Consider the following 27,059-nt stretch of genomic DNA (forward strand, 5'->3'; position numbering starts at 1 on the left):
AGGTATGCGCCATATCAATTATGTAGTACAAGAGAAATCATGTACAAAGTAGCCTACACAATTCCCGTGAAATATTTGGCAGTATGGGTTTGAGAAGTGCGAGTGAAACCATAGCATATGCGTATATTATTCAGCACCACACAGGCAGGTAATGCGGCTTGGCCGGTGCTGGCTGAGCACACCAAAGCCGGATCAAAGATTTCCGCACCGGACAGCTCCGCACTCCACTCTGTTCTCTGACTCCTGAATTCACATTCATAACGAGAATTGTACATTTATTCCCAAGTCTCATGAGTTCTACAGTTTAGCCTAGCCGCTTTATTTTGCTTCTCACTAGAAGAGCTTTAGGGACATGCTATGAGGTTTAGGCCAGGGCCCTGACTCGATCCGGTAGCGATCACCATTTCCCCTATAGACAAAATAGCCTAGGCCTGCAAAGACTACAGTCTAGTAAAGTCCTACAACAATAGTAATGTGGAAACCATGGTGTATGGAATTTAATGTAGCCTAAACCTTTTTTTGCAAAACATAAATATCCTCTAGCATAACGCACAATACAGAGATGAATCAGCAGCGACTAGCATCCAAGCCTTCAGCTGCTGTGAAGTTAATAACTCCGAGTATCCTGTTCTTAGGTATTGCCCCACCACAAAAAGCGGTTCCTTTTCTTACTACCGCTGCACTTATCTGGTCCCTTTGCCTAACATATCAACCAAAAGGACTAGGTCTATTATTTCATTCTGGATACCATGGTGGATGTATTTCGCATTTACATACATTTTAGGTAACTCAAATTTTTCACACACACACGGTGCCTTTCATTTGCCAGACAGGCCGTTTGGGAAATCTTTGGCCAATGTAGTGTATTACCCACTTCTCCATGCTCCACAACTACACCACTGATGTCTGGGTACTTTGCTGGAAAATGTTGCCCCAGTCACTTTTACTCAGCCGCACAGCAATTTCTACCTGCGCCTCTGCTATAACGGTGTTTTTCTTTTTAGCTCTCCTAGCTATAGCAAGCACACCTGTAGTTGTTTTGTTTGGAACACAGCCCTGCATCCCCACCATCACACAATTACTGTTTACACAATCCAAAAATGTCCCATTATAAAATCGCAATCGGGGTCGGGTGGGCATCATTTTAAAGCTTATTTTATTGCCAACATGACTAGCTACATTATCAATATGATCTTATTGTGTTAGGCTTTCACAGGGCAATTCAGTGAAACAGATCGTAATTTTGGTGCGCATAGAAAGGCGTGCATTCAGGTGCATTCTCCGCAGCGAATTTTCTTCACAATAGACAAAAATAGGCTCATTGTTTTCAGAACAACATACATGATGCCATGTCACCTTGGAACTGTAAATCAAAGTGATAAATGCTGACACCGTATATAACATGAGTTTTATGATATGAAAATGTGAAGTGTACATTTGGAAATTTGGCTTGCATGAAAGACATCAAAGCGCTATTCATTAGAATCCTCAACATCTCATCTTTCACAATAGATAGAGTCCTCTTAATTTACATAATTTCCCACTGAGACAAAAACATTTTTTGCAAAAGCTGCCTACTTAGCGGGAGGGATGGAGGCAACTTCTTGTCACGTGCTCAAATTCAGAACGGCTTTCAGTCAAAACCCATACAGTGCAGTGAAGCAAAGAGCCTGAGCTCTGTCATTTATAGCATGTTTCTGTACATTTTCAACTCGTATAGGGGTACAAGTGTAAAGGGCTACAACTTCTTCTCCAGTGCATTTTCAGAAAGGCGGCGAGAGGATGCAAGGAATCAAGAAACAATTTGAGAAAGAGACAGTCAACTCATTTGTATTTATTATGGATCCCCATTAGCTGCTGGCAAAGCAGAAGCTACTCTTCCTGGGGTCCAGCAAAATTAAGACAGTTAATACAATTTTAAAACATTACATTCACAACACACTGTGTGCCCTCAGGCCCCTACTCCACCACTATCTACAGTACCAAATCCATGTGTATGTATAGTGCATATGTTATCGTGTGTGTGTGTGCCAATGTTTGTGTTGCTTCACAGTCCCTGCTGTTCCATAAGGTATTTATTTTTATCTGTTTTTAAATCTAATTTTACTGCCTGAGTAAGTTACTTGATGTGGAATAGAGTTCCATGTAGTCATGGCTCTATGTAGTACTGTGTGCCTCCCATAGTCTGTTCCGGACTGGACTTTGGGACTGTGAAGAGACTTGTGGCATGTCCTCTGCTCTCCCCACTCCTGTCCACCGTCACCACTAAAAGTTGCATGGATCACTTCATTACTCCATATTGTTTACAAAGCTCAGCTGGAAAAAAAAAACATCCAACTTACCTGACTTCACTGTTAAAATATGACATACCAAGCCCGTTTCACAGGGATGGTTAACTCTCAAGGTTGCACTAGTCCAAACCAATCTAGGTAAATCCGCCTTCAGTTTTAGTGTCCCCCATCTTTTATAGACTACAAAACTAGATCTTGACTCTCTGGTGGATCTAGGGTAGATTAGGACTTTAATGTCGAATGTGTTGTATAATTGTATTTGTGGTGTTTGAAGCTGTAGTGTTGATTCTGTAATGTGTAGTTTATTTTATTCGATTTTTAGTGATCATTTCAAATTGTTGTATTGCTGTTCAAAGGGCACAATTGTGAATGAGACCCTGGTCTCAACGGGTTCCCCTGAAAAAATACAGTTCAATAAAAATAAAAAAAATTAAACCCCCTGGCAATGTGGAGGAGGGTCTAGAGCTGAGCCATAGTAACCAAACAAGTCTGTGCGGTGACTGTAAAATCAATAAGATAGGGGGGAGCCGCACTCCCTGACTGCAATTCTAGTCTACAGTACCTGTTGGAAGCTGCCCCTTTGGCGGACTACGTACTTGTGTGGCTCAGAATGTCATAGTCGCAGCTATGCCCGGAATGTGAGCCTGAAGTCTGGTCCAATTGGAGAAGCCCCAGAGCTCTATTTAAGGAAATGGCTGGGGCCCATTCCGCCTACACTCTGTACCCCGACTAGCTCCCTTCCTCAATCATTTGGAGAAGAATAATCATTATTTTCCTCTCTGGAAGAAAGCTCGATTTCCGTACCTGCTGAGAACAGAGAAAGTTAAAGTAGTCGGATTCCGCCGCTGAGGTTAGATAACCACGCAGGTCTGTGTGTGCGCACCACAGGAGGTTGGTGGTACCTTAATTGGGGAGGATGGGCTCATGGTAACAGCTGGAGCGGAATCAATGGAACGGTATCAAATACGTCAAACACATGGTTTGATGCCATTCCAATAGCTCCGTTCCAGACATTATTATGAGCCGTCTTTGACAGATGTTTCCTTTCAAGGGCTGGCTACTGTGGCATTACCCAGTGGTTCCCCTATATTAATTTAGCAGCGGCTGAAAAATTGTTGCCGCCACTCCAAACAATTATTAACACAATTTCAGTGTAAACTTTAAATGACTAAAACCAGATAAACAGTATGTAGAACATTTTATGGCGCTGTATATATTTTTTTATGAGATCATCTTTGTGAACAAACAATCACCAATTAGAGCTAGACAGTCATGGAAAACCTAAAATTCCAAAAATGTCATGGCATGGTGACCCAATTGATTTTGTTATAATGTTTGAGTCACTCAAATAGCATAAGAACACAGCACAAGCCATGGAAAAAATGTGTAGAATTGCAGATTGCAAATTAAACAAATAAAAAGCTGCATAATTCTCTCCACCCATGGCTAAATGTGTACAATTGCAGGAAGCTAGCTTTAAAACTGCATTTCATGTTCTTCATTTAACCCCATCACATTATTTTTCACACGGCTAAGGGCTCCGCTTTGCGTCGTGCATAAGAACTGCCCTTAGCCGTAGAGCAGTAAAAATAAATTAGAGCAGTAAAAATCAAATGTTTGTGTCATACCAATCAGCATTCAGGGCTTGAACCACCCAGTTTATAATTACAATTATACAACTGGTGAGTCTAATCCTGAATGCTGATTGGTTAAAACCGCATTCCAGGCGATGTCTATTCCACAAGTTACCAATCTATGACGTTAAAATGCCTATTTACTCTGTTCCATCAGACTGCAATCCACTGTCTCATCAGCCCAGCCAGGCAATTTATGAAGATGATCTCCACTATAAAAAGCATCTAGACATTATATCACATATCTTTTAGACTAAAATTGAGTTTTCAACAACGGAAATTTGTATAAACCTTGCCGTCTTAATTTGAATATTGAAACAATGTCGGAGAGACAATCGCATAGTAATGAGTCAGGATAAGAGACAGGCAGGCAGCTTTCCTTAGCAAGTCGAAATTATCAATCAGGATTTTTATGGATATATACACACTAGAGGTCGACCGATTAATCGGAATGGCCGAATAATTGGGGCCGATTTCAAGTTTTCATAACAATCGGAAATCGGTATTTTTGGGCACCGATTTGTCTTTTTTTTTTTTTTTTTTTTTTTTTTTACACCTTTATTTAAATATTTATTTAACAAGGCAAGTCAGTTAAGAACACATTCTTATTTTCAATGACGGCCTAGGAACGGTGGGTTAACTGCCTCGTTCAGGGGCAGAAAGATAGATTTTCACCTTGTCAGCTCGGGGAATCCAATCTTGCAACCTTACAGTTAACGATTCCAACGCAATAACGACCTGCCTCTCTCTCTCTCGTTGCACTCCACAAGGAGACTGCCTGTTACGCAAATGCAGTAAGCCAAGATAAGTTGCTAGCTAGCATTAAACTTATCTTATAAAAAACAATCAATCACTAGTTAACTACACATGGTTGATGATATTACTAGATATTATCTAGCGTGTCCTGTGTTGCATATAATCTGACTGAGCATACAAGCATACAAGTATTTTGACTGAGCGGTGGTAGGTGCGTTAACATTCAAACAGCACTTTTGTGCGTTTTGCCAGCAGCTCTTCGTTGTGCGTCAAGCATTGCGCTGTTTATGACTTCAAACCTATCAACTCCCGAGATGAGGCTGGTGTAACCGAAGTGAAATGGCTGGCTAGTTAGCGCACGCTAATAGCGTTTCAAACTTCACTCGCTCTGAGCCTTGGGGTTGTTGTTCCCCTTGCTCTGCATGGGTAACGCTGCTTCGATGTGGTGGCTGTTGTCGTTGTGTTGCTGGTTCGATCCCAGTGAGGAGCGAGGAGAGGGCCCGAAGCTATACTGTTACACTGGCAATACTAAAGTGCCTATAAGATCATCCAATAGTCAAAGGTTAATGAAATACAAATGGTATAGAGGGAAATAGTCCGATAATAACTACAACCTAAAAACTTCTTACCTGGGAATATTGAAGACTCATGTGAAAAGGAACCACCAGCTTTCATATGTTCTCATGTTCTGAGCAAGGAACTGAAACGTTAGCTTTCTTACATAGCACATATTGCACTTTTACGTTCTTCTCCAACACTTTGTTTTTGCATTATTTAAACCAAATTGAACATGTTTCATTATCTACTTGAGGCTAAATTGATTTTATTGATGTATTATATTAATTTAAAATAAGTGTTCATTCAGTATTGTTGTAATTGTCATTATTACAAATACATTTTTTTTTTAAATTATTATTAAAAAAACTATATTGGCCGATTAAATCGGTATTGGCTTTTTTGGTCCTCCAATAATCGATATCGGCGTTGAAATATCATAATCGGTCGACCTCTAATACACACACAAAGAAATGTATCAATAGAAAACAGGTAAAACAAAGTGCAACTAGTTTGCGGTCTTTCCATCTTCAGTTTGAAGTGATCATGTTAGCTGTATTGTTGGCTAGCTCTCAAACAACAGTGTCCTGACAAGAGAGAACATTTTCTATTCCAGGTGAAATCGCACCTCATTAGCTCATTGTTATGGATGTATCCAAATAAATGTCACCAGAAAACAGCTTATGCAAATGCAGCTACTTTGTTGTTATTCTGGCTGCACTTTGATGTGACTGTAAGTTAGCCATAGTTGGCTAGCTAGCAAGCAAGGGATAAGAATGTTGCCAGCCAGTATGGCAATAGAACATTTAGAACGAACGACTGGGAATAACATTGACGAATACGGTGACTGAGTTCATCAAGAACTGTATAGGAGATGTTGTACCCACTGACTATTAAAACCTACCCAAACCAGAAACAGTGGATAGATAGCAGCATTCGCGCAAAACTGAAAGTGCAAACCACTGCATTTAACCATGGCAAGGTGACTGGGGAAATAACCGAATACAAACAGTCTTGTTATTCCCTCCGTAAAGGCAATCAAACAGGCATCAGTAGAGAGACAAAGTGGAGTAGCAATTCAATAGCTCAGAAACAAGACGTATGTGGCAGGGTCTACAGACAATCATGGACTACAAAGGGAGAACCAGCCACGTCGCGGACACCGCTGTTTTGCTTCAGGACAAGCTAAACCCCTTCTTCACCCGCTTTGAAAAGAACACAGTGCCACCGACGCGGCCCACTAGCAAGGACTGTAGGCTCTCCTTCTCCACGGCCGCCGTGAGTAAGACATTTAAGTGCGTTACCCTTCGCAAGGCTGCCGGCCCAGACGGCATCCCTAGCCACGTCCTCAGAGCATGCACAGACCAGCTGGCTGGGTGTTTACAGACACATTCAATCTCTCCCTATGCCAGTCTGCTGTCACCCACTTGCTTCAAGATGTCCACCATTGTTCCTGTACCCAAGAAAGCAAAGGTAACTGAACTAAATTACTATTGCCCCATAGCACTCACTTCTGTCATCGTGAACTGCTTTGAGAGGCTAGTTAAGGATCATAACTTACCTGACACCCTAACCCCACTTCAATTTGCTTCCCGCCCCAATAGATCCACAGATGATGCAATCGCCATCGCACTTCACACTGCCCTATCCCATCTGGACAAGAAGAATACTGATTGAAAAACGCTGTTTTTTTTTTTACTACAGCTCAGCATTCAACACCATAGCACCCTCCAAGCTCATCATTAAGCTCGGGGCGCTGGGTCTGAACCCCGCCCTGTGCAACTGGGTCCAGGACATCCTGACGGGCCACTCCCAGGTGGTGAAGGTAGGAAACACCTCCACTTCACTGATCCTCAACACAGGGGCCCCACAAGGGTACGTGCTCAGCCCCCTCCTGAGACTTAGAATTACTGGCCAGTATAATATTGGAACACCAGTCAGTCACTTTGTTTACATACTGCTTTACTCATCCCACATGTATATACTGTATTATATTCTACTGTATTTTAGTCAATGCCACTCCTGCATTGCTCGATCTAATGTTTGTATATTTCTTAATTATATTATTTTACTTTTAGATCTGTGTATTGTTGTGAATTGTTAGATATTACTGCACTGTTGGAGCTGGGAACACAAGCTTTTCGCTACACCCGCAATAACATCTGCTAAAATATGTGTATGTGACCAATGAAATTTGATTTGGGTCGCATCCATAGATCCAGAACAAAAAGACTGAACGACTGGGTCGTGTCTCTGTCAACCGAACCAATAGAATGACCAGCCAGTTTAGGTAGCAACACTAGATTCATGTTGGGACTATATCTTGTGGAAGGATGGAATAGTATGAATAAATTCATAAAAACAACATTTGTAAAATGAAAATATGTAACTAATTATTTGAATAGGTTGGTAACCCGTTGTGTAAAAAAGTGATAATGCCCATCAAGCCAGTGTTTGGAGGATATATTGGCACGGTTTGCTGGCAGGCCAACTTCATCTCGGGCCTAACAACCCCCGTGCCAATATAACCTCCAAACACCGGCTTTGAGGGCATTATCACTTAAGCACACAACGACGAGAGACCAGACCGGAGCCTTGCGAGTCACTCAATATTGTTCACCACGTATCAGGTGATACAGTATCATATTTGAGAAGAAATGATCCCTAAATGTTTGCCAGCTGGATATCTTATGTAAGGGATAATCAACAGGAGTGGAACTAACATTTCACGGAGTTGCATTATTTTAAGAGATCGCATAGAGCCCAGAATTGATTATCCCTTTTATACCATGGCTATAATTTAACACATTTACCACTAGAAATGTACTCAAAGTCCACTGAAGTAGCTAGTAAGTTTACTAGATAGCTACAGTGGTTGCCTTGGTAACCAAACAAACATACTTGCTAGCTTAGATAACCAAACCATCAGTCCTAGCTTGCTATTATGAAAATCAAATTCAACAAATGGCAATCATGTTTCCATTTCGACTTTTTCTTTCAAAAGCAGATCAATGGAGTTCCTTATCAAAATGTTATTTGAATAGACTAAAAACATAGCTTGAGGACTAAAAATGAGAGAAAACAAACAATATCAATAGCCTATAGAAAAATCTAATGACAAGTTCTCCAGAGTCCAATGAACTTGTGGATACCATTTTTATGTCTCTGTGTCTAGTGTGAAGCATGCGAGCAGATACCCAGACTTCCAGTCATTGAGCTGGTAAAAAAAATCTGCGTGGCTGGTAGATTTTTAATTATAAACTGGGTGATTCAAGCCCTGAATGCAAATTGGCTGACAGCTGTGGTATATCACACCATAAACCACAGGTACGACAAAGCATTCATTTTTTCTGCTCTAATTACATTGGTAACCAGTTTACAATAGCAGTTTACAATAGGGGTTTGTGGTATATGGCCAATATACCACGGCTAACGGCTGTATCCGTTGTGCATAAGAACAGCCCTTAGCATTATACCACACCCCCTTGTGGCTTATCGCTTAAAATATACTGGCTGGTGGACCAAAAAAATAATAATTTTAGGCCCTGCATCCGACTCTGGGGAAATAGAGAAAGGGCTTCATTGCCAAAATTTCTAAGTATGCCTTTAAAACTGCAACTTCTTGGGGCAACCTGATAAAAATGTTGCAAAAATATTTGAGTTAAAGATATGTCATTCTCATTGAAAGCAAGTCTAAGAAATGGTAGATATGTTCAATGTGCGCCATTTCTATGCTTCCCGTTCTTAAAAGCTTAGTTGTTGCATCTTTTACACCAGCTTCAGCACGTCAAAGTAAAAATACTTTGACGTCCGGGCCTCCCAGGTGGCGCAGTGGTCTAAGGCACTGCATCGCAGTGCTAGCTGTGCCACTAGAGATCGGGGTTCGAGTCCAGGCTCTGTCGCAGCTGGCCGCGACCGACAGACCCATGGGGCACAATTAGCCCAGCGTCGTCTGGGTTAGGGGAGGGTTTGGCCGGCAAGGATGTTTTTGTCGCGTCGCACACAAGCAACTCCTGTGGCGGGCCAGGCAAAATGCATGCTGAAACGGTCACCAGTTGCACAGTGTTTCCTCCGACACATTGGTACGGCTAGCTTCCGGGTTAAGCGGGCAGCGTCAAGAAGAAGAGGCTTGGCTGGGTGGTGTTTCGGGAAGACGCACGGCACTCAACCTTCGCCTCTCGAGTCCGTTCGGGACTCCCTACTGTATTTATTTTATTTATTTTGCTCCTTTGCACCCCATTATTTGTATTTCTACTTTGCACATTCTTCCACTGCAAATCTACCATTCCAGTGTTTTACTTGCAATATTGTATTTACTTTGCCACCATGGCCTTTTTTTGCCTTTACCTCCCTTATCTCACCTCATTTGCTCACATCGTATATGGACTTGTTTATACCGTATTATTGACTGTATGTTTGTTTTACTCCATGTGTAACTCTGTGTCGTTGTATGTGTCAAACTGCTTTGCTTTATCTTGGCCAGGTCGCAATTGTAAATGAGAACTTGTTCTCAACATGCCTACCTGGTTAAATAAAGGTGAAATAAATAAAATAAACATCTTGAATGCTTAGTAGGACAGGAAAATTGTCTAATTCACACACTTATCAAGAGAACATCCCTGGTCATCCCTACTGCCTCTGATCTAGCAGACTCACTAAACAAATGCTTTCTTTGTAAATTATGTCTGGGTGTTGAACTGTGCCCCTGGCGATCCGTAAATATTAAAAAAACAAGAAAATCAAGTCTGCTTAATGTAAGAAATGTTTAATGATTTATAGTTTTGATACTTAAGTACATTTCAAACCAAATACTTCGACTCAGTATTATTGTACAGGGTGACATTCACTTGAGTTATTTTCTTTAAGTGATCTTTACTTTTACTCAAGAATGAAAATTAGGTACTTCTTCCACCACTGGACACCTACTCATTCAAGGGTTTTTCTTTATTTTTTTAAAAATTATGTTCTACATTGTAGAATAATAGTGAAGACATAACACATATTGAATCATTTAGTAACCAAAAAAACAGTAAAACAAATCTAAATATATTTTCGATTCTGCAAAGTAGCCACCCTTTGCCTTGATGACATGACAGCTTTGCACAATCTTGGCATTCTCTCCAACCAACTTCATGAGGTAGTCACCTGGAATGCATTTCAATTAACAGGTGTCCCTTGTTAAAAGTTAATTTGTGGAATTTCTTTCCTTAATGCGTTTGAGCCCATCAGTTGTATTGTGACAAGGTAGGGGTGGTATACAGAAGACAGCCCTATTTGGGAAAAGACCAAGCACATTATGGCAAGAACAGCTCAAATAAGCAAAGAGAAACGACAGTTCATCATTACTTTAAGACAGACATGAAGGTCAAGAACTTTGAACATTTCTTCAAGTGCAGTCGCAAAGACCATCAAGCACCATGATGAAACTGGCTCTCATGAGGACCGCCACAGGAAAGGAAGACACAGAGTAACCTCTGCTGCAGAGTTCATTTGAGTTACCAGCCTCAGAAATTGCAGCTTCAGAGTTCAAGTAACAGACATCTCAACATCAACTGTTCAGAGGAAACTGTGAATCAGGCCTTCATGGTCAAATCACTGCAAAGAAATCACTACTAAAAGGACACCAATAATAAGAGACTTGCTTTGGGCCAAGAAACACGAGCAATGGACATTAGACCGGTGGAAATCTGTCCAAATTTGAGATTTTTGGTTCCAACCGTATGACCTTGAGATGTGAGATGCGGAGTAGGTGAATGGATAATCTCTGCATGTGTAGTTCCCACCGTGAAGCAGGGAGGAGGTGGTGTGATTGTGTGTGTGTGTGGGGGGGGGGGGGGGGCCTTTGCTGGTGATACTGTGATTTCTTTAAAATTCAAGGCACACAACCAGCATAGCTACCACAGCATTCGGCAGCAATACGCCATCCCATCTGGTTTGTGCTTAGTTGGACTATTATTTGTTTTTCAACAGGACAATGAGCCAAAACAAACCTACAGGCTGTGTAAGGGCTATTTGACCAAGAAAGAGAGTGATGGAGTGCTGCATCAGATGGCCTGGCCTCCACAATCACCCGACCTCAACCCAATCGAGATGGTTTGGGATGAGTTCAGCATATGTGGGAACTCCTTCAAGACTGTTGTAAAAGCATTCCTCATGAAGCTAGATGAGAGAATGCCAAAAGTGTGCAAAGCTGTCAAGAGGCAAAGGGTAGCTACTTTGAAGAATCTAAATACTACATGATTCCATATGTGTTCTCTCATAGCTTCTCTTCACTATTATTATACAATGTAGAAAATAAAAACCCTTGAATGAGTAGTGTCCAAAATAGTGTCCAAAATGTTGACTGATACTGTATACAGTGCCTTGCGAAAGTATTCGGCCCCCTTGAACTTTGCGACCTTTTGCCACATTTCAGGCTTCAAACATAAAGATATAAAACTGTGAAGAATCAACAACAAGTGGGACACAATCATGAAGTGGAACGACATTTATTGGATATTTCAAACTTTTTTAACAAATCAAAAACTGAAAAATTGGGCGTGCAAAATTATTCAGCCCCTTTACTTTCAGTGCAGCAAACTCTCTCCAGAAGTTCAGTGAGGATCTCTGAATGATCCAATGTTGACCTAAATGACTAATGATGATAAATACAATCCACCTGTGTGTAATCAAGTCTCCGTATAAATGCACCTGCACTGTGATAGTCTCAGAGGTCCGTTAAAAGCGCAGAGAGCATCATGAAGAACAAGGAACACACCAGGCAGGTCCGAGATACTGTTGTGAAGAAGTTTAAAGACGGATTTGGATACAAAAAGATTTCCCAAGCTTTAAACATCCCAAGGAGCACTGTGCAAGCGATAATATTGAAATGGAAGGAGTATCAGACCACTGCAAATCTACCAAGACCTGGCCGTCCCTCTAAACTTTCAGCTCATACAAGGAGAAGACTGATCAGAGATGCAGCCAAGAGGCCCATGATCACTCTGGATGAACTGCAGAGATCTACAGCTGAGGTGGGAGACTCTGTCCATAGGACAACAATCAGTCGTATATTGCACAAATCTGGCCTTTATGGAAGAGTGGCAAGAAGAAAGCCATTTCTTAAAGATATCCATAAAAAGTGTCATTTAAAGTTTGCCACAAGCCACCTGGGAGACACACCAAACATGTGGAAGAAGGTGCTCTGGTCAGATGAAACCAAAATGGAACTTTTTGGCAACAATGCAAAACGTTATGTTTGGCGTAAAAGCAACACAGCTGAACACACCATCCCCCTGTCAAACATGGTGGTGGCAGCATCATGGTTTGGGCCTGCTTTTCTTCAGCAGGGACAGGGAAGATGGTTAAAATTGATGGGAAGATGGATGGAGCCAAATACAGGACCATTCTGGAAGAAAACCTGATGGAGTCTGCAAAAGACCTGAGACTGGGACGGAGATTTGTCTTCCAACAAGACAATGATCCAAAACATAAAGCAACATCTACAATGGAATGGTTCAAAAATAAACATATCCAGGTGTTAGAATGGCCAAGTCAAAGTCCAGACCTGAATCCAATCGAGAATCTGTGGAAAGAACTGAAAACTGCTGTTCACAAATGCTCTCCATCCAACCTCACTGAGCTCGAGCTGTTTTGCAAGGAGGAATGGGAAAACATTTCAGTCTCTCGATGTGCAAAACTGATAGAGACATACCCCAAGCGACTTACAGCTGTAATCGCAGCAAAAGGTGGCGCTACAAAGTATTAACTTAAGGGGGCTGAATAATTTTGCACACCCAATTTTTCAGTTTTTGATTTGTTAAAAAAGTTTGAAATATCCAATAAATGTCATTCCGCTTCATGATTGTGTCCCACTTGTTGTTGATTCTTCACAAAAAAATACAGTTTTATATCTTTATGTTTGAAGCCTGAAATGTGGCAAAAGGTCGCAAAGTTCAAGGGGGCCGAATACTTTCGCAAGGCATTGTATGTATTTATAAATAATTATCTACAGACAATACCCCATAATGACAGTGAAAACGTTATTGAAAATTAAATACAGGAATATCTAATTACGCAAGTATTCACACCTCGGAGTCAATTACATGTTAGAATCACCTTTGGCCGAGATTACAGCTGTGAGTCTCGAAGAGCTTTGCACACCTGGATTGTACAATATTTGCCCATTATTCTTTTATAAATTCTTCAAGCTCTGTCAAATTGGTTGTTGATTACTGCTACACAACCATTTTCAAAACTAACTAGGCCACTCAGGAACATTCACGGTCTTTGTGGGAAACAACTACAGTGTATAGTTGACCTGTGTTTTAGGTTATTGTCCTGCTGAAAGGTTCCTTCATCATCTCCCAGTGTCTGGTGGAAAGTAGACAACCAGGTTTTCCTCTAGGATTTTGCCTGAGCTTAGCTCCATTACGTTTATTTTTTATCCTGAAAAACTCCAGTTCTTAACAATTACAAGCATACCCATAACATGATGCATCCACCACCATGCTTGACAATATGGAGAGTGGTACTCAGTAGTGTGTTGTATTGGAAATGCCCCGAACAATTTCTATTCAAGACAAAAATTGAATTGCTTTGCCACATTTTTTTTGCAGTATTACTTTAGTGCCTTATTGCAAACAGGATACATGTTTTAGAATATTTTTATTATGTACAGACTTCCTTCTTTCACTCTGTCATTTACGTTAGATTTGTGGGGTAACTACAATGTTGTTGATCCATACTCAGTTCTCTTATCACAGCCATAAAACTCTGTTTTAAACTCACTATTGGCCTCATGGTGAAATCCCTGTGCTGGGGAAGGATGCCTGTATATTTGTAGTGACCATCCAAAGTGTAATTATTACCTTCACCATGCTCAAATAGATATTTCATGTCAGAGATGAGGTAGTCATTTAAAAACCATGTAACACTATTATTGCACACAATAATTATATTTGGCAAGCTAAATATTAGTAGCATAACCAAGAGCAAGCCACGTTTAATTAGGTGCTCGTCATTCGCGACAGTCAAATTTGGCAAAGGTAGCACACATCTAGTTGCAGATGATATATAAAACAGTACGAGGTCTTTGCAGCAGTGCTAGTTTCTGTAGAGAGCAGACCAACACAGAAAAAGGTTACCTTGTTTTTAAACTTTGTTTGAACACCTCAAATAGACTAGTCACCAGTCCAGGGCTAGGCAACTTTGATATGAGAAGGGCCACAAAAAAAATCTGAACTCATCATGAGGGGCCACATTGGCTCGTGGGTCTGCGTACCCACATCCATTGAACTGGCCAGTTGGCCATCCCTGCACTAGACAATCAGACCTTAACACACGTCACCTTTCAGCACAACTCCAGCTCGGATTCGGTAAACCTCCCGAGTTCACCTCTCCTTTGAGTTTGTAGGACCGCTGAAGGAACAGAGTTTGACAAAGTTTGTGGTGGTTACTTTGACCGAGATGGTGCTCTAATGAGAAAATGGCATTTGGGCAAGACAATTGGCCCAGTGCATCTCAAATTGTTGTTCCAGTTACATTTCGACAAGAAATACAGAGGTTGGCTCATGATGGTAGTATGGCAGGCCATCTTGGGGTCAAGAAGACGTATGATCGTATTGTGATTAACTTCTTCAGGCCTGGTCTGAAACAAGATGTTGTGGCTTACTGTAAATCCTGTTGCATTTGCCAGTGGACAGATAAACCGAACCAAGCTGTAGCGGTTGCACCTTTACAGCCTATTCCTGCTTTTGACAAGCAGGGTTCAGGTAGATTGTGTTTGTCCTTTGCCCAAAGCAAAGAGTGGTAACCAATCTCTTGACCATCATGTGCGCTGCCAATTGTTCCACTGACGAAAATCACAGCTCCTAGTATTGTTAAGGCACAGTGGCGTGTGTTCTTGGACACCAAGGGAAGCCAGGCTTCCCCACATTGAATGTATCTCACAGGAGAAAGCTTCCGAGCAAGCGAAACAGCGTCCCTCTGTCTCTCTATGTGTAGGCCATCTACCTGATACTGTCTGGTCCAAACGATTATGGCATTGCTGCCGCCCATAGCATTGAATGCAAGGGAAGCAAGCAAGCATTTGGCCTCACTTGACAAAAATATATATTAAAGAAATTGCCAATCAGCTTTGAGAGCATACGTCATTAACAGAAACGACTTGAATTGTTGCATCTCGTTGTGTTGTCCTCCTTTGGACTTGTGGTTTTACTTAATTCTCCGTACAGGTCTATGATTATAACGGCAATTCAGCTCCAACCATTAATTCATACATTGTTGTGCCCCTGGCCTGAGAGGATGGAAGTTGAATATGTACAGTAGCTAGATGTAGAAGGCTAATGTTAACTAGCTAACGTTGCCAATTAAATGGAAGTTAGGCAAGCAAGCATTTTAGCCAGGTAGTCTAGGGCACAAACAGAAATCAGAGCCATGGACAGCCACATCATATTTAGTTTAAATTGTTTTTGGTATATTTTAATTGTCACTGTATTAGACTAAGCTGTATTGTGGACTTCACCAGACAGAGGTTGCTATCCGATTTTGTGATAAAACAAAGGTGTGGTTGAAATGATTCTGACACGGTCTTCTTATTGTCTCAGCCTTTAGGCGCATACACATCTCAAGGTCGCAAGGCATATGAATTAACAGAAAACAACGGAATTATCACAACACATACACTACCGTTCAAAAGTTTGGGGTCACTTAAAAATGTCCTTGTTTTTGAAAGAAAAGCACATTTTGTCCATTAAAATAACATCCAAATTTAACAGAAATACAGTGTAGACATTGTTAATGTTGTATATGAAGATCTCGTACAACGCTGTGTACTACTCCCTTCACAGAACAGCGCAAACTGGCCCTAACCAGAATAAAGTGGAAGGCCCCGGTTCACAACTGAGCCAGAGGACAAGTACATTAGTATGTCTAGTTTGAGAAACAGACAAGTCCTTAACTGGCAGTTTCATTAAATAGTACCCGCAAAACACCAGTCTCAACGTCAACAGTGAAGAGGCGAATCCGGGATGCTGGCTTTCTAGGCAGAGTTCCTCTGTCCAGTGTCTGTGTTCTTTTGCCCATCTTAATCTTTTATTTTTATTGGCCATCCTGAGATATGGCTTTTTATTTGCAACTCTGCCTAGAAGGTCAGCATCCCGGAGTCACCCCTTCAAGTTTCTTGGCAATTTCTCGCATGGAATAGCCTTCATTTCTCAAAACAAGAATAGACGGATGAGTTTCAGAAGAAAGGGCTTTGTTTCTTGTTTCTTTTGAGCCTGTAATCGAACCCACAAATGCAGATGCCCCAGATCCTCAACTAGTCTAAAGAAGGCCAGTTTTATTGCTTCTTTAAAATCAGCACAACAGTTTTCAGCTGTGCTAACATAAATTGCAAAAGGGGTTTCTAATGATCAATTAGCCTTTTAAAATGATAAACTTGGATTAGCTAACACAACGTACCATTGGAACACAGGAGTGATGGTTGCTGATAATGGGCTTCTGTACGCCGACGTAGATATTCCATTAAAAAAAATGTATCTGCCGTTTCCAGCTACAATAGTAATTTACAACATTAACAATGTCTAACATTGTATTTCTGATCCATTTTATGTTATTTTAAAATGGACAAAAAAAGTGATTTTCTTTCAAAAACAAGGACATTTCTAAGTGACCCCACATTTTTGAATGGTAGTGTACATTATTGGTTGTAATGTCTTTTTTTGGGAGGGGTGGGGGGGGGGGGGGGGGGTACCTAGACACCGCTACTTTTAAGGCCCAGGTTAAATTCTTTTCAACGTTTGGACTTCCGCAGATAGTGCAATCAGACCAAGGTTTGAATTTCATGTCAAAAGTCTTCCAGCAAGTGCTACAGCAATTGGGTGTTAACCATTGCCCCTCTAGTGCCTACCACCCAGAGTCTCAAGGTGCTTGAGAGATTTTATCAGACTTTAAAGTCTATGTTGAGAGCTTACCGAGTTGAGTTTGAGAAAGACTGGGATGAATGGGTCCCTTTTGTGTTGTTTGCAGCGTGGGAAGTTGTTCAATAATCTCTTGGTTTAAGTTCGAATGAGCTCATGTTTGGATATAATGTCAGAGTTCCTTTGAGCATGCTGAGAGAGACTGTTAAAAACAAATCTGTTGGAGCACGTTAGCACGTGGGGCGCAAAGATTAGTGTCACCTCGTTAGTCAGTATGTGTTACACCTGTGCTGGTTGTCCATCGCGTTAGGCAGAAGGTGTGTCACCTGTGCTGGCCCAGGTGATATTTAACAGTGGCTGGCACTGTGCGCCAGTTGTCTTGAGAGATGTTAACACTTTTAGTTGGCTCTCCCTATTTGATTTCTAGAAAAGCAATCCTTTATCGGACCTTCCCTGTTTGGATTTGCTCTTCTTTGGTGTGGGTTTTTCTTCTGTTTGCATCTTGGCAAATTTAGTGGGTTCTCATGGTGGGTGTCTTTTAGATCCAAGCTGTTGTTGCTATTCAACTTTTAGTGGACACCCCATGTGTCTTTCAGAACCCCTCTTAAAACTTGACCTGTTACGTTTTGGTTGTGGTTAGTGACTCTTGTTAGGTCCACCTTTTTGAATGACAAATAGTTTCTCGCTGGGGACACTTTCTGTTGTGTGCAGAGGGTCCCTGGTTCCAGCCCAGGTTGCGGCAAGGAAAGGGACAGAAGCAATATTGTTACATTGATGCTGTTGACCCAGATCAGTGGTTGCTAAGGTCAAAGGGGGTGAGTGGAACTGGTGTGAAATGGCTAGCCTTGGATTAGCTGGCTAGTAGCGTTTCAATTGGTGGCGTCACTCGCTCAGACCTTGAAGTAGTTGTTTCCTTTGCTCTTCAAGGGTTGCAACTTTTGTGGAGCGATAGGTAACGATGCTTTGAGGTTGTCTGATGTGTTCAGATGGGCCCTGGTTCAAACGTAGGCTAGGGTTATGAGAGGGAAGGAAGCAACACTTACTCCTCCTCCAGTCTCTGGAAGGAACCAGTGATGTCACTAACAAGCTACCGGAGTCAAAGTCCCCTCTTGTGCTCATCACACGGGAAACAGCTGCCGTGGGCTTGGACTCGCCTGCTTATGTCATCCTGGCACAGCACAAGAGTGACCCTGTGTTAGCCAATCAGCTCTGTCAGGGAGGAGTCATGGACTATAGGGGCGCTTGGTCTAGGCTGACACCTTTCAGTGAGGGGAGAAGGATGTGGCTGGCAGCGATGCAGTGAGAGACAGATTGTTGTGGGGGTGGGTGTAGTCTGTGACAAGCACCTCTTTCCAAGTGCTAAATCCTCCACTAAAATAGTCTATCCCAGTTTGTCCAACTACATCAAATCGCTTGAATTTACATCGATGGCACGGTCTCCATCACATACTGTATAGTGGGCCCCATAAGGCTGTTATACAGTCCTGTCCCTGGCCAACCCCATGTCATGCGTGCTGTGCCTAGTTCTTTGTGTTCCCTTGTCTTCTTGATGCCTCAGCAGTGCCTGCACACAGTTGGGACTGGATGGCGCCCAAGCCTCTGTATACAATGACATGCACTGTTTAATGCCTCCAAAAATGGCCAGCTGCCTCAGGAGGAAGGGAGGGTAGGAACTATATAGGGAAACACCAAATGGTTTGTGGTCTGCATCTGCTGCCTATTCATCAATGAGGTTAACAATGTATTTCACCTGTCCAGACAGAGGGTGGAGCTGAATATTACATGCCACAGTCTCAGGCACCAAGTGCTGACGGAGCATCCATTCACACCTTTGGTCAAAACACACAACTGCTAAAAAGGGGATAGAGTGACTTGGAGGAAGGTTTCCGTAATTGTAACTTACCCCTCAGTTGTTCCATTAGTCTCAACCTAGAAGCTTTGCGTCAGCAGCTCAAGGTTTAAATCGAAAGGGTTTGGGGCCGAAATATAGTGGGAGGGAGAATCACATAGACCGTCTCTGACAATCTGCTGCAAAATGGAGCTGTGTTGGATTGTGGGTTCTTAACACATCACTCACTGCAGTATGCTGTGTTGAATTCTCAAGAAATGAGGTCTCCCGAAATCCATACCTGTCCACTGGTGATAACTCATCAAATTAGTCCACAGCACTAAGCACTGCTTCAGTTATAACACTTGGCTGCATAAACCATGCAATACAAAACTCTACATGGCACTCAAAGCCAGGGGTTGGAACCAACAATTTTCCAATCCAAAAAATACATTCTGAACCGGAACAGGAAAAGATTTTCAGCTTGCAGGTTAGACACTGGAATATGTTTGAGTGATGGAGTGAAGGCTTTGCATAGGCGCTTTCTTGCATTTTGTTGTGGGACTAGGAAAAAAATGCCTGGAACGTAAAATAATGGTATTAACCAGTTCCCCTGCTTTTAAAATAACAGTTATGTTCCGGAACAGTATGAATTACTTTCATTACAGGTTCCGTTCTGTTTCCTGAACTGGTTCCAACCGCCGCTCAAAGCTGGAATAAAGAACTAGCCTTGCACAAGCCTTAGCTTGAAAACAAAATAATGATGCGTGTGTAGGCAGATTAATTAAAATAAATGACCTATTTTGAACTAGAATTAGAAACTATGACGCTCATTCAAAATGTCTGACTTGACGTCGGTACAAGTACCTTAATTCAGGCTCACCTAGTGGAAGTATGGTCCCTAATGAAGTCAGACGAGTTTCAAAAGCTTCCTCAGTCAATGTTTCTTTCTTTCAGTGAAGTCAAGACTTTGTGTTGCCGTTAGTGTTGGGAAGGGGGGAAAAGTGGCGTTTGATTCCGACTGTTCCGAGGGAGACTAGGAGGGATTTTTTTTGGCAGGTCCTCAGTCCCACCATTCCTGTGGTTCCGTATGAGTTCACGGAATACAGAGCCGAGTGGCCAGAAATAAACTGTTTGCTCATGCGTGGGTGCAATGAAATAGTTCAACACCCAAACGAGAGACAAGGGCTCTTTTCTCTTCTGCTAAACAGGACGAGACAGGACAGGGAGGGGGTGAGACTTTTCTTCTTCAGAAAAGCAGCTGGAAGAAGAAGAAGAGGAAGGTTGAGGCTGGGGAGACCTGAGCAAATCTGGAGTGTTGGTCACTGAAGAATGGGGGTGTCTGGGAAGGGGTGGTGGTAGTAGTAGTTTCTGAGCAGGGGTGATGAGGTTGGAGGTTCAGCTTCAAATTCCACTTCAGCCACTATTATGTTTTCTACTAATCTATCCCGTATGTCTATCTTGGATGACATGTAGCTTGTATCAAAGTTAATTTGATAAAAAAACAATATCCTGTTTGGCCACTGGAACTTTAGGGTTTTGCAGTAGCAATGATTTGAAGCTGTTCACTAGTGCAGTGCAATACACTATTACCCTGGTAAATTGTCCCAGGTAGACAAAAAGGGCACCCCTAAAATACAAGACATTAAAGAGTTCCTAACATAACTTCATATTATTTTCCTTCATCATCATATCCTTCACCATTTCTTTGTTCTTCGTTTGGAAAGCCCTATTATATCCTCTGCTGTTACTTCCCAACTATGTTCCATGCCCACATTCCTAGACAATATCCCCATCATCGGAACCCATTTACAACTACAGCAAGGAATGCCGTTTTCCATCAAGGGTTTTTCATCAGCGGTGAACGCAGGGAAGCATGATGTTTGGCCTGGGCAATATGGCCTAAAAATCATTTTTTTTCAAACATGGGAGATTGGCTAGAAAAAAAAAAAAAAGGTGACTGCATCTAAAACAGAAATCAGGGCTTATATAAAATTATACCTAGGCTAAATATAAACCAAATATTTTCTGCTTTTTTGCAATAAGTAGGTCTATAAAATGCCATTTTTGTTACAAATTTAACCAGAACCATGCACATCCACTAATGACCAATTTCTTATAGCAGATACTATAGAAAATTAATACAGATCTCATAAACAATCTCAAGCACAAGCCCACCTGCTAGTAAGTAGCCAGCTGATCTTTATATTTCAAGTCTAGCCAAATTGGATCTATTTGCTTGCTAACAAGGTAGAACTGTTTTGAATACATCCTCCAGTCCATGTGAACAACATAGCATGTTCACTTTGTTTAAAATGTGGAAATCAAGTGGCCTATGTGGAAAAGATGCTAATTTATCATATTGAGAACAGGTTGCCAATTCCTCATATAAATGTGTATGCTCATTGCAAATGTATAAAACAGACAGCTAGCGCATAAGTCTGTGGCTAAAATGCTGCTAGAGGTATGTGGTACGCAATGACGCTCGTGACAGAAACCGAGCATACATTTTCCACAATCATGTTTATTATTACTCACGTTTTAGTAGGGTCTGCTCTGTTCTACATTTTCGGAGTTCAAACATAAAAAGTGTATCATTAGAAAGGTTATGTTCTCTACTATTACAGTAAAAGAATGTCTCAATGCGTTTTGGCGTCCATATGACCAATTCTGTTGGCTCAAATGCAAATAGTGGGTATAAACTGCTTATTGTCAGAGAGGAAGAAGTGATTATTTTAGGTTTGTTGTGAGTGGCAGAGGGAGGGGCTTGGTGTCTGTGTGCGAGTGGTAAAGGTGCACAGTGCACACAGCACAGAAGGAGCGAAGGAGACGAGGCCAAAAAGATAAACACGCATAAAAACCTTAATTCTTGCGACACAGGCATTTGGAAAAATCACGCTAAAACTTACATTCAAATGGATTTGATATAAATCGCCCAACCCTACATGACATCTGAAATGAGGTGACCAGCAGCAGACTATTATTAGGCTCCAACATGCAGTGAACCAATCTATTGAGAAAGGTGCAGAGATGAGCCTGGTCCCAGGTCTGTTTGTGCTGTCTTGCCATTCTGTCGTTGGAATCACAATGACCATAGCATAGTAGTTAACACAGCACATACAGATCTGGAACGAGGCTAGAATAAGATCAGACACGACCAGTTCCTGACAAGTCCTCATGATATGGACAGTGTGGTCCTTACAAGCAAAGACACTATGGTCCTCATAATGCTACTTGACAGCTCCCTGAGGTGGCTATGCCATCATGTCTGTGCCACACTGAATCATCATCCTCCTCGTCTCCCCTACTGTTGAATGAGCAAGCGGCGCTACCAACACTCAACCAATCCCGCTACTCGTCCCCAGCAGTACTAGAATGGTGAAATGACACTGCAGACAATTTGCCCATAAAAGGTGACTATGGTGTTCTTAGCATTGCTTCTTAGTCCTGACCAACAGAGCACCTGTTCATTTTGAAGTGGATATTCCTTGACATATAGACACTGATATTAGCCTAGATAGTAATAGGCTGAGTGGTGGATAATGGGATAATGGAACGTGTATGTGTTGCATTCTCTTTTTCAATAAGAAAAATAGGTCTGCTGTGCTTATCACACCGGGAGGGAGATTGAGAAAAAGATTCTGAGCATGAAGGAGGGAGGGAAGAGAGAGGGTTAGGAGAACTAGAAAATAACAGAAAAAAACATCAGGACTGAGCAGTGCCACAGCACAGAAAAAAAACAAACATTTAGGTAAAATTACTTGAACCGAGGTAACTTCCAGATTCAATCAGCACAACAATAGGTCTGATAATCTTACGTAGAAATTCAATGATGAAATCGCAATGAAATGAAATGTTGGTAAAACTTTATTTGGATTGTTAGTCTGTAGATGCTCTACAGACTATCTGCTATCCCTAACCTTGAACCTTACCCTAACCCAGGGTTTTCCAAACTCTGTCCTCGGGACCCCAAGGGGTGCACGTTTTGTTTTTTGCCCAAACATTACACAGCTGATTCAAATGATCGAAGCTTGATGATTAGTTGCTTATTTGAATCAGCTGTGTAGAGCTAGGGCAAAAAAAACTAAATGTGCACCCCTTGGGGTCCCAAGGACAGAGTTTGGAAAACCCTGTCCTAACTTTAACCCTTACCCTAACTCTTATTGTAAAACTAACCGTTATCTTAGCAAGCAGTTGCTCATCAACAGATAGTACGACCATCTTTAGAGCATCTACTTGTGTATCCAAATAAAATGCGACCTCATCCAGTGACTAAAATGAATCCCCCTCTCCCTTACCCTAGTCACACACTGATCATCAGTCTTTTGACTCTTGACTTGCTGTGACAAGCAGCAAATAAGTTGCATCACTTTGTTCAGGGAACAAAGCAGTCTCTTCATGCAGTGAAATAAGTAGGTAATTCTGGATTCCTTTTATTACTACAGTACATTCCAAATAGCTACGCCTTTCCACAACTTAGATCTTCCAGCTACAAATTAACCCTGTGAGGGCCTCATATATCAATTTCTACCACAAATATGCATATTTTTCCAACCTTCTCAAAACAATAAAATAGACATCAAAGACTTGAATTTATACATCTTAAATCTGCCTGAGACTTTTTAAATGTATTTAACCCGCCATCCACATTTCTGCATCTGAAGAGATTACAATGAACATAACAATGTGATTCAGACAACCATACACTTGATATCAGTGTAGACAGAAAGAAACACCAGGATTGTGGGTTTGATTCCCAGGGCAACCCATACATAAAATATAAGCACGACTAGAAGTCGCTTTGGATTGTTTTTTAAAGCATCCTTTGATCTCTGACAGTGTACATCCAACTAGGGCTTGGGAATGATCCACCTAAGAACTTTATACAGTCCGTCATTAATGTTTCCAAATGTATATTGAACAATAACAGGGGCTGTACTGCATTTAAACATCCTCAATATAACTGGGAGAACACAGTGCAAAGAGAGGCTGAGAGAGAGACAGCCACTGCCCACTAGAAACTCTGATGGGAATCCCATGTTGCGGTGTGTGTATGCGTGTTGTGTAGGGGAAAATGATAACATATCCATCTTTACAGACGGTTTCTCAATGTGTATTAAGGCAGTGCCGACCGACAGATGTGGTCTTGGCTATACAGCTGTAGACATTGGATCAGTACACACACACACAGTGTTTTTTCTCATCATCACTAGCCAGAGCTCCACTATTTTTCATGAGCCGGTTTGGTTGCCAGGGTGTTTGTTTCCATGACCACATACCAGCCTGATGCAACAAACCAGACCACCACCACCCCTAACCGATTTAACCCCACAGTAGAACACTGGAATCGTGTATGATCTGGTGTCCTATTCAAAGATGCCAGACCAGCTAATGCTATGACTACATTGTTGCCATGCCATATTACACGACTCTGGCAATGGGCACGGTTAACCCTTCGCTGTCTGTGGAAGGACTAAGAGGTTAATAACTTCAAATGTGTGTTTGTGTATATGTGAATTGGCACCAGTGCCAAAAGCACTAATTCTCTCCAGCCAACTTCAACAGAGCATCGCCATTATCAACTTAGATGGACAGTCAAGATGGAGATGGTGTGTGTGTCAGTGTGCCTACCTGGGTTATTGGCCTCTCCCTCCAACACGTGAAGCTCGGTGCAATCAGCCAGGCTGTGCTCCAGACACAGCTGCAGGAAACGAGCCTGGGTCTGCGACACCCGCTTCAGCAGCGACAGCAGAGCCACCGTCTGCTCACACTCGTTCCACCCCTTAAACCAGCTTCCCAGGATGCCCACCTGGTCGCGAAACATCATGGTCTGGGGCACAGGCACGAAGCCGAACGTGGAAACTAGTTAGTGACCTTCCTGGTGTCACGAGAGAATTGAGTTAAATTGTTGCTCTAGTGGTTAAACTTTGGTCAAAGCTTGTGTTGGATGTGCTCTTCTTTTGGTCTGTTTTTGTTGTTGATGTTGAGTGGAGCAGAAATATGTACTTTGAGCAGGAGGGATTTGAGCTGTTGTGCTCAGTTTAAGTGGCGTAGCATCATCCAGGCTTTTAGAAAAGCAGGTGTACTGTAGTTTCAGCTTGAGGGGAGTGGTGGCAAGGTGCTCTCCTAGGTACATCTGCACAAGGGGTTAACATTCAGACAGGAGAGTCGGCTTTCCTCCTGCACTCTGCGCTGTCAAACCAGCATTACTTTTGTTGGCATTTTCCACAGGGATCCCATTTATATCTGAAATGATGAAAATAAATGGTTGGGAGACACTGTCACACACGGTCTGTCAGTAACACACACACAGCTTGGTGTCCAAAATCCATCTAGTAAAGTCTTTACCGACGGTGAACTCCAAATGCAGAGGAAATGTGACCAACACTGCTCTCTGCAGACTTGAAATAGACTGTTATTTTAAAAAACATTTTACATTGAAACCAGGAGATTAGTGACACCCATTGCCTACTGACACAAAGCCTGTATGCCTCATACCTCTCATTTAAAAGTAGCCCTCTCTCAGTAGTCATTTCCAAAGAGAAAAGCGCCGGTCCCTTACATGCAGCTATGTTCAAAGGGTCCTTGCTGTAAGCTTTATGATAAAGCATAAATGATTGCTTTCCACCACACATTGCTTCGAAAATAGCCTGTAGACTGTATAATCGGTAGACTGCCAACTACGCGAAACTGAAAGTACCCTGAATGAAAAGACTGCATTCTTTTTCAAAATATTGCATTAAAATAGGTCCATTCAGCACTAACAGGTCTCCAAAACTGTGACTTTGTTTCATCAGCACTGGGGCAAACATTGCCCTACATGAGCACCGAGGATAGGCTAGATCTTTTGTAAAAATGTGGAGGTGATGCGATTCGGAGCGAGGAAAATTAATAGGGATCTACATTAAATAATTGAGGAGTCTCAATGCGCAGTCTAGAACATTCCCAAAATGTGCCCAATGCATAGCTATGTTACACTGTAATGCAATACACATTGAGTGTAGTTTCCATAAACTCCACAGAGCCAGGCCCGAGCGTTAACCATTTCCCCGCAAATTAAACGTCCAGCTGGACACATTTTATTCCCCCTATTAAAAAGTTTAAAAAACGGTGATACAGTAGGCTAAGTTAGCATATTTTCTCTATTACCAGTGTAGCCTACTGGACAGACAACTCAGCGAGAGCAGTTCAGACAACATAATCGACAAAAACATATTCCAGAACTTTGGTTTAAAAAAATAGTGGCAAAGAAAATGTGTAAAACGTTACTCACTTCATTGCACAACTGCATCGGTGGTGTGGATCGCAAGACGGGTGCGCAACAAAGTTTGAAACTGTGGGCAGCGGTGCCCCTTCACTCTGCATCTGTGCGTTTTGCCATCTTGACTAACTTTTCCTCCGGCAGTTAGGCTCCTCTTGTTTTACCAGAGGAGAGACTCGGCTTTGCTTTCCACATGCGAATAATTAACACGAAGCATTACGTCAGGGGCTTGGCAGCACAAGGAAGCACAAAAATAGATCATGGGGTTAGGGACAGATCACGTAGCCTACCAGCAACCGAGACGACAGAGGCATTAACATGTTTTACAAAGGGGGGGGGGGGGGGGGGGGGGGGGGGCGAGTTTTCCAAAGCAAAGAGGACAAAATCAAAACAAGAGTGAAGTTGTGTGTGTATATGAAACAGGGGCGGGAGTTGCCTCAGTTTGTCCCGTTCACTTATCTGTACAACACTTTCACCTACATTTGCAAAAAGCAGGTCGATAAAAGATGAATACGCGGCGAAAGATACCTTTTTGTCGGAGTTGATCATTTGGCAGTGTTTACATTACAAATACAGGATGAAGAGAAAGATTCTATCAACGACACCAGTGTGCCTCCCTGTCCCTGAAGTTCTTTATTGTACATTTAGTTCCAATGTGTGCGTTCCATACAGCAGAGGGCCTCAACCCACCCTACCGTCTGGTCTGGTTCAATTCAAATGCAAAATAGATATTATTAACATTGTTTCAATGACAGTAACATAAACAGTGATGCATTGTATCATGTTATAGCAATACAGCAGCTGATACAATGTTTCGAGTTACAGTATCAGTGG

General features: G+C 42.0%; 1 protein-coding gene across 3 annotated transcripts in view; it reads right to left on the bottom strand.

Annotated features, from left to right (window-relative positions):
- LOC110497537 (protein Smaug homolog 1) overlaps positions 1-26,455 on the bottom strand; it is a 101,361-nt gene extending 74,906 nt beyond the window's left edge. For 2 of the 3 annotated variants that reach the window (XM_036954474.1, XM_021573682.2), the window contains exons 1-2: positions 26,238-26,455; positions 24,596-25,210 (exon numbers count right to left, since the gene is read on the bottom strand). In XM_036954474.1, coding sequence (XP_036810369.1) covers positions 24,596-24,791 — 196 coding nt within the window. In that variant the 5' untranslated portion in view covers positions 24,792-25,210; positions 26,238-26,455. The remainder of the gene's footprint in view (positions 1-24,595; positions 25,211-26,237) is intronic. The other variant, XM_021573684.2, reaches the window with a different exon arrangement.
- Positions 26,456-27,059: the final 604 nt, after the last annotated feature.

Source organism: Oncorhynchus mykiss, chromosome 19 (assembly GCF_013265735.2).
Source record: "Oncorhynchus mykiss isolate Arlee chromosome 19, USDA_OmykA_1.1, whole genome shotgun sequence".
NCBI classification, from domain to species: domain Eukaryota; kingdom Metazoa; phylum Chordata; class Actinopteri; order Salmoniformes; family Salmonidae; genus Oncorhynchus; species Oncorhynchus mykiss.